This window comes from Poecilia latipinna, unplaced genomic scaffold, assembly GCF_001443285.1.
Source record: "Poecilia latipinna isolate Pla-1442-1.1 unplaced genomic scaffold, P_latipinna-1.0 Scaffold3031, whole genome shotgun sequence".
Lineage (NCBI taxonomy): Eukaryota > Metazoa > Chordata > Actinopteri > Cyprinodontiformes > Poeciliidae > Poecilia > Poecilia latipinna.
Genome location: NW_015115647.1, coordinates 12,303 through 27,128, shown reverse-complemented (window position 1 = coordinate 27,128; position 14,826 = coordinate 12,303). Strand labels below are relative to the sequence as shown.

At 38.4% G+C, this 14,826-nt stretch overlaps 1 protein-coding gene across 1 annotated transcript; it reads left to right on the top strand.

Moving 5' to 3' along the window:
- The first annotated feature begins 3,038 nt into the window (after positions 1-3,038).
- Positions 3,039-9,963, top strand: slc25a35 (solute carrier family 25 member 35). Its single transcript, XM_015022507.1, has 5 exons — positions 3,039-3,582; positions 3,658-3,723; positions 3,800-3,952; positions 6,706-6,840; positions 9,161-9,963. The coding sequence occupies exons 1-5, from the start codon at positions 3,211-3,213 to the stop codon at positions 9,329-9,331; spliced, it is 897 nt and encodes a 298-aa protein (XP_014877993.1). The 5' UTR covers positions 3,039-3,210; the 3' UTR covers positions 9,332-9,963.
- The last annotated feature ends 4,863 nt before the right edge of the window (positions 9,964-14,826 follow it).

Below are 14,826 nucleotides of genomic sequence, written 5' to 3'. Positions count from 1 at the left end.
ATCAAGTGAAGACTTTGAATTTAATGAAAATGCTTCTGCTCTCCTTAAACCGTTTGTGTGTTTTTAAAAAGGACATCGGCATTAAGAGGGTACGTTTCAGGTGAGAGGATTTAGTGGGTGGTGAAGGAAACGGAGAAGAGGGATTTAGATCACATAGCTAAAGAGGACACAGTGATAGCACAGGACACAGAGAGGCCCAAAGTAGCTCATAATAGGTAATCAATTACTATAAAGTGAGGAGAATTCAATTTACACACTAAAATGATATCAAGTTACATCTCCAAGTCGTTAACTGATCACAAAATCTGAAGGGAAAAGAAATTATTTTCATTTAATTTAACTCAGTAAACACAATTGCTTCATGCAATATTGCACATTATAAGATTAAACGTTCTAATATATTGCTCTTCAAATCAACATAAAACATTTTATTTTCCAGTCTAATCCAGCTCAGAGTCAAACCTACTCAACCAGGCGGGGTTATTAAGTAAAGTGGCCATGTATAAATGTGACAACCCCGCATTCATTTTATGATTCTATTGTGAGCAAAGTAAGTAAGTAAGTAAAGTTTGTTTATAAAGTGCTTTTCACAGACATAAAATCACAAAGCGCTGTACAATAGAAATCAGCCTTAAAACCATACAAAACACAAAACCAACATAAGAAGCACAATAAAATCAAGAGATAAAAGCCTGGGGGGAAAAAAAAAAGTTTTTTAAAAACTTGTTTAAAACCCTCCACAGAGTCAGCAAAACGGAGCTGCAAGGGCAAACTGCTCCACACCGACTGAAAGGCCTTTGTCACTTATCGTCAGAGGACATATCAGTGTTTAATAATGCCCTAAAGTTAAACGAAGAAAAGAAAAGTCCCATGACAAATATTGACATTGTTGTTGCTATAGTGTTTGCATGTTTGTCAACTGATTAAATAGATGTAATTAAATGAGGTTTTGGATGTCAGCGTTCCAACTCCAACACTAATCTGTCATGAACTCAATGAGACTAACCTGGTAACCTCTGCTGAACTCACTTTGGTTCACTCTGATTAGTTTGGAGAAAAAGACTGCAGAATGTGCCCCTTAAACCGTTGACATTTATTTAATCCAACTGATGGATTTATATTATTGGGGCAGATGTTGTAGTTTTAAAACAAACAAACAAAAAAAGGGTTAAAGACCATGACCCTCTTGGATTATAGGAGAAACTAAAAGGAGTCTCATTATGCTCCACTGACCAGCATTTTGAACTATACAATAACCGGGTCAGACTTCACTGAACGTTTTCCATGAATCTTAAATAAGATGTTAAAATTATGCTGCTTATAGATGTTAATCAGTGGACTGTGTCAATGATTTTTCTTCCAACTATAAAGAACCAGTTTGTTTACTTAAATGACATTAGCCTTTCACCTGCTAAACTGTTAGCAACAATTTAACACACTTTGACCAAAGAACTGGACATAAAATTATTGTAGATAATCTCTATTTTAAAAAAAAAATACCTGTTTTATACTGAGTGTGAATTTTTTTATTAAGGTACAAAGATTTGTCCATAAAAGTTATTTTGGACATTAGAGGCTGTTTTTTTAACCGATAATTTTAAATTCAGTAATTATTCATCGGTACATTGTGATGAAACTGTTACCTTGCTTCAAGAAGGTCATTGGCTTGAATCCCAAATAAAGCGTATTGGGAGTTTGCATGGTTTTTTTCTTTAGTTTATTTTTGTGGATCCACTGACATGTGTTAAAGCAATCTAAATTAGCATTAAGTCTAAGTATGTGCATGCATTTTTTATTTAGTCTTACCACCCTGCAATGAGATAGTAGTGGTAAAGCTGGACTGATGTATGTCTACAAATAATGGATTTTATCCTAAGTCTGACTTGTTTGATTATCTAAGCTTTAGGTCAGTTTTAAATCCAAGCTTTAATTGCCATTAGGTTACACATTATTTGCTTTAAACCATTTTTTGAGTTGGAAACTGAGCCCAGTGCGCTGGGTCACAAACTGATCTAAAGTTTGTGAAATAAACCCAAGACTGAACAACAGCAGTCTTGTTACTACATTGAGGTAGTTTATAGTTTTGAATTGACTGTTTTCCCAGCTTAGCCAGTGATGCTGTTGTAGGTCTTCCTCTATGTGAGCAAGCTATATACAATTTATTGCTACTTTAGAATTGTATAACTACTTTATTATAATTAAAATTATGATTAATATCTATTTATTTTCTTTCTTTTTTTTAGCCTGTTCGGTTTGAGATACAGGTGGCTGCCGCCCCCTAGTGTAAAGGAATGGTGGCCAACTAAGGTCAGATGTCAATATTTGGCTTTCCACTTTCGAACCCTTTTCTTCACCACCATCATTTTACTTTGGTAAACTTGGATTAACTTTATTTTTCTTGTTTGGAGGATTAATGTACAGCGTATCAAAATGTGTTTTCAGTGAATATGAAGCGCATACATTTATTTATAAAACACTGTCCAATTTTACACGCCGCTTTGCAGCTTTGGTTTTCGTTACTTTATGCACGATGCTATAAATATAATCTGTTACAGACAAAGCCTGTTGATGGGCTACGATAAGGTTTAAAGACGTATTATGACGAACACTCGTATTGTTTCGTTTTTTTAAGATGAGATGTTCAAGGAAAGGATGGAATGTGGGTTAAAAACTGGGTTAGATGTAAATGTGGGTTTGATGTAGCTATATCGTGTGCCACAGAAACAGAGAGCAACAAGTTACTGTTTCTAGTTATGATGGGCTTAATGTTGCCTCTAATTTTTGATTATGAAAGCACAGAAAGTAGTGACTTTCTTTCTTCTCTCTTCGTTTTTATCTGTCATTTATATTTCTTAACATGTGACTTAAAGATACAAAATTGATTAAAATCAATTGGAAATTACATAGAATAAGAATTAAATTCAGATAAATTTGTGAAGAAGCCATTTTCTTCCTCCGCATTCAGCGGATACTTCGCGTTTGACCTTTGTTTATTAAAATTCCGACTGTACAGGAAGCTCGTGAAGCAGCAACGTCTGCGCGCTTCAGTTAGCGGCCATGTATCTTGTGACATTACAGCGGATGGGGTAAAAGTAAAACAGTAAACAGTAAAAGTGGGCGGGGACATCGCAGCTGAGCAAGATGTCACAAACATGAAGGACAGAGACCAGTGTTAGCTCCGCCGCTGCCCGTTGTGTCGATCTGACCGGGATGGACTTCGTCTTGAGCGGCGTGGCGGCCTGCGGAGCGTGTCTCTTCACCAATCCGCTGGAGGTCGTCAAGACGCGGATGCAACTTCAAGGGGAGCTGAAGAGCCGCGGCACCTACCAGGTTTACTATCGCAACGTTTTCCACGCTTTCTACACGATTGGTAAAGTGGACGGACTGGCCGGCTTGCAGAAAGGGCTGGTCCCCGGACTGTTTTATCAGTTCTTCATGAATGGAGTCCGGCTCGGCTCCTACGCCATCATTGAGTCGGCAGGTTACATCCACACCAACGGAAGGGTCAGCGCGGTGAAAACCACGTTAGCGGGAGCTAGTGCTGGGGTGGTGGGCGCCGTCATGGGCAGCCCTGTGTACCTGGTTAGTAGCTGACTTCTCTTTGAATAAGTCAGGTGCCACCTCTGACTTATAACGATGAACTCTGCACACTGACAGGTGAAGACTCATCTGCAGAGTCAGTCGACCTCCTCCATCGCAGTGGGACATCAGCACAGACACGAGGTAAAACACAGTGACACAGAGTGACAGTGAAAAATGTAAATGCAGTTTTCTCATGTGTTCCTTCTTCTCCGGACAGGGGATGATCCATGCTCTCAAAGTCATCTACAGGCAGCATGGCATTCTGGGACTGTGGAGGGGCTCCAGTGCTGCTATACCAAGGGTCAGCGTAGGCTCTGCAACCCAGCTCTCAACTTTCTCCTCCTCTAAGGAGCTAGTCGTCGACCTGAAGGTTAGAAAATATTCATTCTTAGGGTTTGATGAAGATGGCATCCTGCCAAAATGTAAAATTCTGTTTTATAAGCTTCCTAGGTGTTTGCATGTTTTATAAATGACGTCACTGTTTGAAAGTATATGGGTTAACGAACCATATAACTTGAAAGAGCTGTCTGAATAATTTGGGATTTAAGGTTCTTAGTTTACTGGAATCAGGTGCACTAAATGCGTCAAAGGTTTGAAGAAGATCCTGATTACAAGTGGCCAAAATCCATTTCCTTCATAGAATGATCAGACTCAGTTTTAGTAGTAGTCAAAGGAAACTCCTTATCTGGGCTGAGGTTGAAATAGAGCTGCTGTTTCTCAGTATTGAAAGGAGTCAGTTGAGGTGGTTCTCCTGGGGAGCACTGTTGCTCTATAAAGAGGGAAATAATTGTAAGGTTCAATTTTCTAGGCACTTCAAAACTAATACTAAATTTAGTAGGTGTTTATTACATATTTTATTATCAGTTATTATCAAGTGCTACTCTAGAAATAGTATTGCTTTTCTATTACGACGTGAAAGTTGCAGTATGAGCAGCGCCACACAAGATTGCGATTGACAGCGCTAACACCCGCCTCCTGGCTCTCTGATTGGTTGTTTCTAGTGAGCACTGGGAGAAGGCAGAGGAGGTTGTGACAGTTTAAAGGCACTTTATTTATTTATGTACATTTTCTGCAAACTATTTTTCACTCAAGGTTGCCATACCTTGTGGTCTGAGGTCTATTCTTAGCCTTACAGAACAAATTGTTCCAGCTGTTTTAGCTGCTGGGGTTAAAAAGATGATCAGACTCCCTCGTTACTAATATAATCATTTGATCCGGAGACAATCATTTGTAGTCAGTAGCTGTGCACCGATTACACAAACAGTCATTGTTGAAATAACAAAACGCCATGCGATGCGCTCCACTGGAACAGAATCTAACACCTTTTACTGGGCCCCTCTGGCTGAAAACGTTCGACTTACACAACTGGTGCTGCAGCTTACTGGTGGGCCTTGCTGTCTAGACTCCAGCTGAAGGGAGTCCTTGATACTCCTGAAGGATTCTGGTGATTAAAGAGTGTTATCTTTACTTGACAGGAAGAAGTTTAGGAATTATTCAGCCATTTGCAAAGTTGTGTAATTTGCTCCGTTGTGGAAAGTCATCGGGGCCGAACCTCTCCTCCCAACATCCCAGCCAACACTGACTCATTTACAAGCTGCTATACGTCTGAAATACAGGACAGCCTTGTGTTTTATGTAAACAGACACATACGCTGCTTGCCACTCGCTGGTCCACAACTAGAACACATTTAAATAGGTAAAAGGGTTTTAACCGGTGTACTGTGGATCTGTTCCCTATGGAAACTTTTATTGGTACTTCTTAAATAAATTCATCTTTTATTGCAGGAGCTAGGCATTTTACACAGAAACATATAGAGATAAAAAAAAATGCAGTTTTTCAGTGGAGGAACAAAAATGAAACCACCTGATCTTGCTCTTATTGACCAACATAAGAAAGCAGAGTAGTACAGACATTGTGAACTTGGGGGGAAAAAAAGAATCGTTTATTAAAATATACACTGTCAGAAGTGCTTTGTTTGTGGCTTATATGATTGAGGACACTACATTCTTTATGTGTGCAGCTATATTGGATAGTAAATGCAGTGTCGCTTAGCAAGTTTCACTTTTTCCAGTCGGAATACTTTCCTCAGGGAGGGTTGAGAGTTGCTACTATGTGGTAAAACAACTGTGATCACAGTTATGCACTGTGGATAATATTTAAGGCTGTGGGCCTGTTTCTCTTCCAAAGGCGATGATGTGAATCCTGTTAGACTGGATGTCATTACGGAGTCTCTAAAATACGAGGATATTTTAAATGAAAATCTGAAGGTGCAGTTAACAAAAATAAAAATGTAAATAGTTTTTACTTAAGCTGGATAATGATAAACTCAATATCTAGCTCCATCCATCCATCCATCCATCCATCCATCCATCCATCCATCCATCCATCCAACCATCCAGATAAATGGATGGATATAGTACTGAAATGGTTCACCAGACTCAAAATGTAGCCAACTCAGTTCCTTGTCTTAAATCTGATAGAAAACCTGTGGGGTTTAGAGAAGACATCATAAGTTTAGCCATCGTCTTCCTGTGCAATTCTGCTGCTTTTGCTTCCAGCAAAGTCTGGGCTTTCTCCCATTCACTTGGATTGTCTTCGGTCGATTTTCTACCAGGCCAATCAGTGAACAGAAGGAGAAGTTGTGAACAATTATTTCCTACGCTGTTTTAGAGTAGTAATCTGTCATTTTATCAAAGGCAGCAGAGGAAATGAACAGTCCTAGTTGTTCACACTTAAGTGTTGAATGAACATTAACAGCCGCCTCGTTCAGATCAGCGTTTCTCTCTTTGCAGCAGAGGATGGTTGTTTACAGTGCAAGCATTTTCCTGCAATTCTAATTAGATTTTTCTAAAACTCTAATTACGGTATTGAAAAATGTATGTTAAGACTTCCTCCATGCCTTTATCATACTGAAAACCAGTAACCAGTTGCTACTGTAGTATGCATGTAACACGTGCTAATTTTAGAACCAGTCCTCTGTTTGACTTAGTTAAAATTAGATATAGTTGCTATGTAAGGATGGGCTCATTTCCTGCCACTGCACAGCCAGACCTCTTCTCAGAACTGCTTTAGAGCCCGCACTCGCTCATTGCATGCCTTAACGACATTCCCATCTCTGCAAAGGTTTTCCCGCAGGACAGCTGGTTCGTGCCTCTCAGTGCCGGCATGATCAGCAGCGTGATGGTGGTGCTGGCGATGACGCCTTTCGATGTGATTAGCACGCGACTCTACAACCAGCCTGTCGACCATTCAGGAAAAGTAAGTGAAAAAAAAATAAAGGGAAATAATTGGGTGCCCATTTAGGGGGAGTTTTTAGTCTGTGTTTTTCAGGACATCGGACCTACAGATGCCTTGTGTTTATGCTACACGGAGATGCTAACATCTATGATTTTGCTTACAGATTTCATATAAATTTACCCTAAAATGTAATGTAACACATGCCCATTTAGACACTTAGAACAGTTTTAACCTTTGAATATTAAAAGTTTGCATAATGTAAAACAACAAGGCTACCAAAATAAGCTACGTTCTGATAAATAATATTACTTTATTTCTTTCTATGCTATGCAGACATTTTGTCTTCACTCATGAAGATTCTCACTTCGTAGACCTACAGAAAGCTTTCAGAGGCTGAAGTTGCTCTGTATTTTCTGATTGTTATTTCAATAATTTCATCCCTTGTGTGTGCCAATTGGATCCATTTAGCTTGCAGCCCAAGACAGTCAGGTGATCATTTAGTCTGTGAGGTGAAGACATCTCTGTCCTGAGGCGTGTACCGCGTTGTACCTGTCACACATGGTCCAGCACACACTGAGTGGAGGAAACAAGGCTTTGTTACAAGCCGCACAAACACTTTATAGTCATGAGAGGCGTTTTCAGAAATTACAAAACACACGAAGCCGCGTGACAGCGCTGCCTGCCGTGGCTTGGCGGATTTCAAACGAGATGATTGACAGTTTAATTTTTCTGGCTACATTCTGAAGTGAAAACATTCCAGGTGTGAGTTTATTAGCTTCTTTGCACTTGTAAGTTGCTTGAGATGATATAATATGCTGAATGACAACTTGAGCGACGTTCTATTGAGCAACAAGAATTTTTACTTTCAAATTGATTGTTTCAGGTTTTTATTAATATTAAATTAAGAAATACGTTCGCTAAGGATGCCTTTTTGTTTTAGTCAGTGCCATGGATTCGTTTTTAATCCTTACCTAATCCTGTCAGGTTTATGTAAATTGTAGCTTTCAGGCCAGTCTGTTTGTGCGTGTGTGTGCATGGGTGTGTGTGTGTGCGTGTGTGCATGTGTGTGTGGACGCCTTCGGACTCCAGATCTGCATTTACATTCACCTCCAAATTGTTGTCAGGATTCAAAGGCACATAATGCTCTCTCTGTGCCGAATCATTTGAAAATGCAAAGGGTGTGACAGTAACTGCTGCGTTCCTCTTGTGGGAAAGTCGTAGTTCGTTATTAAGGCTCACTGAAGCTCTTAATCTGCAGGTTATTTATAGTGTCCATTGTCCTTTTGCTCTTCAAGGTGTTGTAAGTAAACTGTGACAGTCGTGTCATTTTGTCATCTGGAGCATGAAATGTGTAAACTCAAACTCAAGGACACCTGATACCGGAGAAATGTGGGGGATAAGAAGACATTATCTCTTCTTCTGCAACTTTATTTGAGATACTTTTTGACTTTTTTCCCCATTGTTGTAAAATTATCACCACAAACCTTTTTATCTGGCGGACCAACACAACACAAAGTAGTTTTTATTTTGTTGTCGTTTCTGTTTAATAAAAACCTGAAAAGTGTGGTGTGTGCATTTGTACACAAGCCGTATATTTTGCCACGTCAGCCCAAGGTGAGTCTGTGAACATCAGTTTCTACGAATTAGCTCTGTCTATATTTCCATGAACTCTCACCAGTTTCCACAACACGATGCTGCCACCACCGTGTATCACCTCATGGATGGTGTGCTCAAAAGGACATGCAATGCTAATTTCTTGCCACAAAAAATATATTCAATGTAATTTAATTCTTGATCACATCTGACCAGAGCACATAGTTGCTTAGTCGTTTACGCAGCGACTTCTGACTTTTATTTACCATATGCTTTTGTTATTATTATTATTGCTGCCTTTCACAACTTGTGTTCTTCTGTTACATAAAATACCCCCGAAAATATGTTGAGGTTTGTGTTTGTAATGTGACTTGGGAATTTCATCCCTTGTGTGTGCCAATTGGATCCATTTAGCTTGCAGCCCAAGACAGTCAGGTGATCATTTAGTCTGTGAGGTGAAGACATCTCTGTCCTGAGGCGTGTACCGCGTTGTACCTGTCACACATGGTCCAGCACACACTGAGTGGAGGAAACAAGGCTTTGTTACAAGCCGCACAAACACTTTATAGTCATGAGAGGCGTTTTCAGAAATTACAAAACACACGAAGCCGCGTGACAGCGCTGCCTGCCGTGGCTTGGCGGATTTCAAACGAGATGATTGACAGTTTAATTTTTCTGGGAATGAAAAGGAAAGACAGCGAGCTTCTGTTTTACCCATTTAATGCGATTTTCTCGTCTTTTCGCACAGGGGCAGCTTTACAAAGGATTCAGTGACTGCTTCTCCAAGACTCTGAAAAAGGAGGGCCTCACAGGACTCTACAAAGGCCTGGGAGCCTCTTATTTCCGACTCGGCCCACACACCATTCTGTCCCTGTTCTTCTGGGATGAGCTGCGCAGATTGTACCAGAAGCTCAGATAACATCAGGGAAGCCAGAAACAAAAAAGGGTAACTCATTGTGCAGAGGTGAAATGAATCTTCATTCAAGGATGCAGAGGGAAAAACTAGGAGATTATCTGTTTACTTATTTTTACTGCAAAGGAGCAAAGGTTTCCTTCAACACTCCACTGAGAAAACACATTAAGCTTGAAATATGCAGAAAATTAGGTCTGAAACTTCACCCAGAAGCTCAATCATTAATGGAACCGTCTTGATTTGTCTCATTGCTACATGTGAACACACGCAGTATGTCGTATAGGGCAAACACGTCTACCCCTTATGACTCTAATTACATCATTCCAAAGCATTTCAAATGTGCACTTTATGCGTTATGGAGAAAGCATCACATGAGCCCAAGATGCAGCCAAATCATTTCTACCGTCTGAATAGACTTGTGACCCCATTGCAGCCTGAGTTTGACCCCATCTGACTCGCAGTGTAATGTTGAAACATGGTTTAATTGCTGAGGGAAAATCTGTCCTCGGTGCAAGTGCTGCTTGTTAAACCAGAATTTCTCGAATTAGTTTGAGTTTCTGAAGAGTTCTTGAATGAAGTGCAAATAAGGAAGAATTGTTATTTTAAGTGGTCAAATAAAACAGAAACTTTCATAGAAACTAGAGGCTAAACTCTGATTGATTTGTTGCAGGATTGTTAGTGGGGGGGTAAAAATGACAGAAAAGTCTGGTAACACTTTATTTGAAGGGGGTTGAATAAGACTGACATGACACTGTCATAAACATGACATAACACATAACACCTGTCATGAACATCAATAAGCCTTCATGAATATTTATGACTGTTGTCATAAAGCGTCATTCGGTAAATTATGACACTTTTAATACAAAGTTGACATTATTCAAAATGATTGCACTTTAAAAATTAGGTATCTTTATGTTATTAAAGGTAAAGTTTAAACAGTAATGATTTCTTGGTTAATGTCAAGTTGTCATAACGAAGACATTTTGAATAATGTTATGTCATGTTTATGACGGTGTCATGACAGTCTTATTCAACGCCCTTCAAATAAAGTGTTACCGAAAAGTCCTTCTGAAGAGTCCAGAGTGGGAGAAGTAAAACGGATCCAGTGCTGATCCAGGGAAATTTTTAAAACGGGAACTGAAACTAAAAGAAATGTATCTTCCCTTTTTCCATTCTCAGGGTGCTGTGTTTCCTGGCTACCTCTTTTATACATTATAAAATCAATAAATGTCACTGAGGCGAAAAGTCATGATGTGTATTATTAACAGAAAGGACCATGATTTGTAAAATAAACAAAAGTTGCCTGAAAAAATGTCAAAATATTTTTAGGTGATTGAGTAATATAGGTTAGGTTTTTATGTCTCTGTGTCATGCAGCATCAGTATTTATTATACTTCGCAAAAACAGAAGCACAGAGTTACATGATAGTTTATGTTTAGGTTCACTTAAGAGATATATCCTGGAAATCTGAATCCAACAGAACAAGTAGTTACGTTTTTTCATCAGTCAGGTTCAGTTTTTCTCTAATAGTCCAGTTATCTATTACAATGTCTAAAATGGCTTATTTAAAAAAAAAAAAAAAAAAAGATTTTACAAATCAGTTCCATTTGTTTTCCATTTCTACATAAGATATTAAAATTTTTCGGCCATTCAGACTGAAATCCAAGGAGCATTTTTAATTTAAGGGTTTTAAAACTTTGCAACATATTAAACACAGTTTGTTGGCAGGAATGGTTGTGGCTCAGTTTATGTGATGTAGCCATTCAGTTATTCTTTAAAATATGAAAATACGAGGTTTTGGTCGTTGACGTTCGTATAAGTGGCATCTGTTGGTGATTTTTTATTTTTTTTCTTTGTAGCAGATCAAGTACATGCGTCCAGTTTTTGCGGTTTGTGATGCAGCCTGACTTTTATCAGAGAAGTTTAATAATGTGAATTCATAAGAGCTGTGAACACGTTGCATGCTTGTTAACCCTGAGCACTCAGCATATTATTATATAAAGTTAAGTTTAGGGTGAGTTCAGTCAGGAAGTCAGTGAACAGGAACAAAGTTAAATTTTAGTTTAAGGTTCTCAAATTGCCAACGGTGATGAATGGACTTTTATTACTAAATTCTTGTTTTGCATAACCAGAGCATGATTTTCATTTTAGCGTAAAACCTTATTTTCCTGTGGATGGAATTTTTTCGTTACAATTTTTCCAGATTTTTAGCAAACTTTTACGAGTAGTTTAAAAATGCCTAAACACCTACAAGTTAGGAGAATTATTTTTGTTACTTAAAGGCATATTTAATATGTTGCAATAATGATTTTTGTGCCTTAAAAATTCATCCAGGGCATAAGTGACCATCCATTCATCCATTCACTCTCTGTTTATCCTTGGGTCGGGTCAGCAGGGGGCTGGAGCCCGTCTCCAGCAATCATTGGGCGAGAGACATGTTGGACATAAGTTGTCCACTTTTTTTATTTAAGTGACATTTCATCTTTTTGTTACAGATTAAATAACAGCTATAAATTTACATTTTTAACAAAAGTTTTGTTAAGCTGTCATCCACTCACCCTTATTATTCAGTCTGTTTCGCTGCCTCCAGCATCATCAGAACAACTCTCATCATGCTTTGTTATCCTCTTCAGAAGGGTTTCCCAAGCTGATGTCTCATCTGTCAGGCAGATTTGGTGCTTTCTTACTAACACAAAGGTTCCACCTACAGGTAGGGGTAGCCGATAAATTGGCCAGCCGATAAAATGTGGATTTTCTCGGCCGATACTTAAATGTGAAGCAGAGCTTATCCACCGATCTTATCTACCTCAGCTGCTGCGCTCCTGTGAGAGCTGCCTAAATTGGAATCGTCAGGCCAGGCTTTTTAAAGATCGGTGATCGGCCAGAAAAACTGCAATCAGTGCACCCAAGAGTCTCCAAGAGTCATAAATGTAACGAGCTGTTTGTAAAGGAAACAGGAGGTAGACTGAGATTTTATGAAGTAAAATAGATTTTTGGCCATTTTATGCGAAGCAGACCTATTTTCTCTACTTTTAAAAAGAAGCTTGGCTGTATCACTCACAGCTTGTTGGAGACTATGAATGATTCCCTGTGAGGACTCTTTATGTATGCAAGACTATGTATTAATATTTTGTTTAGCAGAACTGTGTAAATGAAGACCAGTGTGTTACATACCTTTTAAAGACAATATGAAAGAGTATTTGGTAAAACTTGAAGCATTTCTGACCTGAAAGGATCACAGTCTAACATATTATATCTATGTTCCATTAAAAACAAACACACTGAAATCATACCATTTGTTTTTATGCCGTATTGCTGAGAGCACCTCGACTTAAAGGTTACACTTCTGTCTCCTCTTGACATCTGTAGCATCCAGCGTAAAAATGTACAAAAACCTTATAATTTAGGTTCACCTCTTTGCTATTTGGCAGCAGTTTAATCTCACACAGAAAAGGAACAAACTCCCACCTTTAAGTTAGCCTTGCTAAAGTGTACAGTCAGCACAACGACGGAGGCAGTTAAAATTATTCTGTGACAAATTTCTCAGGGAGAAATGATGCTAGTCATTAGGCTTTGTACGAATCTTTGTGAAGGGTACAAACAAATGTGGAGGCTGCTATTCAGAGAGCCGAGCTGTTTTGGTTGTAACGTCGTAGATGCAGTCTTGAGTACTATAATCCAGCGTCCTAATCCTTAATCCCCATCGTGAATGTCTGCTTGATCTCGATTGTGGTAGTCTAAAAATACACATCGCAGCAGTGGAGGAAGAAGGTCAAAATGAACCTCTACAAAAACTAAAAAGCAGCTGCTCTGAACTTTCAATCAAGAAGTCAGGATACTGTGCCAACTTGCTTAATAAAAGAGCAAATGTTCCTCTTTTAAGGGACTTTGCTTGTTTTACGTGCATTGTTGCGTGCAAAGACATAACAACACTCCATTCACACAAAATGTTTTTGTCTGAAACATTAATTCATATGAAAGATGCGTCACATGTAATGAAGACAAAGCAGAGTTTTCAGTCAATGTGTAACAACAGGCTTGTCTATGTTCTCGTGATGATGGACATGCAGAGCAAATAAAGGATTTTTGTATCGATTCCTGTTGTGTTTGTCATTTTTGAACACTTTCTGTTCAAATACAGAAAATGAGCGATCAGCTTTTGTTGAAAATACCCAAACGTTCACAAAGTTTTGAGGTTTACCAGTGTTTGACTCAACACGGGACCAAATATGAAATCAAAAACATCCTGCAGCAGCTGCTGGAGAACAGAAAGTGTTCAGAGACTTTACACTCTTGCATTATTTTGGTTTGGACAGCACGAAACCAGACTGGAACAGAGGAAATTGCTAATTTAGAAACTCAGGGCTTAAAGTAAAAAAAAAAAAAAATCCTGAGCCTGAAACTTATAGTTATGATAGACATTAACTATAGCATTGCTATTGCCACAGTTTAATAAAAAGTGTCTTTGAATAGTGAAAACAATTGCTTCTAACAATACAATTAACAAGCTAAACATTCAAACTTCAATAAGACTTCAGAACATTTCAACTCAAAACAAAATGTAAAATGTCTGTGCCCTAAAGGTTAGCCTTGCAGGCAAAAATCCCTCAACATTAAATAAGAGTCCTTTCAGTCAATGTTTTTGCAAGTAATTTAGAACATGCAACATTACCAACGAAATCAGTGTTTCTCAACTTTTTTCAGGCCAGCAACCCCTAGCCTTTATCCAGGTCCCTCACCGCCTCCCATTCGTGTTCTTTGTCATTTTCTAGTTGTTAAATATACCCCAAAATGACCAGATAAAAGATGTACAACATGCCAGTTTAAACTTTGATCTATTTACAAAACGACTGAGCTCTGCAGCATTAAAACATGGATAGAACTGTAACTACATTAATCATAACTCTTCTTCTCTTCATTGTTTCTGTCAGTTCCTGTTGGTGCAGCTCTGTGCTGCCTTCAGGAGAATGAGACATCAGAGTATCATCCATAAAATTTCACCCACATAGCATTTACTGTGCAAACCAGAGCTTTCAGTGGAAAAACAAAAGATCCAGGTCCTTTAATGCCATAGAAATATGAGACAGAAACATGGATTATATCTTTATACAGACCTATCTATTGATTATAGATTAATAGTTTTACTGGACAGAAATTACAAAGAACAAATCTGGTTCTTAAATCTAATTAAAAACATGAATAAGTGATAAGTTATTTACTGTTATGATCTGTAAGATATATTTATTCTCAGTACTAGATGTGGTCTCAACAAACCCATGACACTTCATCAATATTATTTTACCTTTTATCTGGAAATAGTGTGTTTATTCTTGCCATACAGTCCTCTGTATTAATTATTGCTCAAAAGGTCTTGCCATATCAGTTTATGCCTCTGTATTTACTTTAGTTTCTTAGTTTATTCTTGCATTTTGTTCTTCATTCATTTCCATTTAGTTTCCTTTGATTATTATCCTCTCTTGGTTTATTGCTATGTCCAC

Excerpts from the sequence above, each read along its gene's own strand:
- slc25a35 (XM_015022507.1), top strand. The coding sequence starts at position 3,211 with ATGGACTTCGTCTTGAGCGGCGTGGCGGCCTGCGGAGCGTGTCTCTTC. Across the intron at positions 3,583-3,657 it reads TGGGCAGCCCTGTGTACCTG|GTGAAGACTCATCTGCAGAG; the intron begins GTTAGTAGCTGA and ends GCACACTGACAG. Across the intron at positions 3,724-3,799 it reads GACATCAGCACAGACACGAG|GGGATGATCCATGCTCTCAA; the intron begins GTAAAACACAGT and ends TTCTCCGGACAG.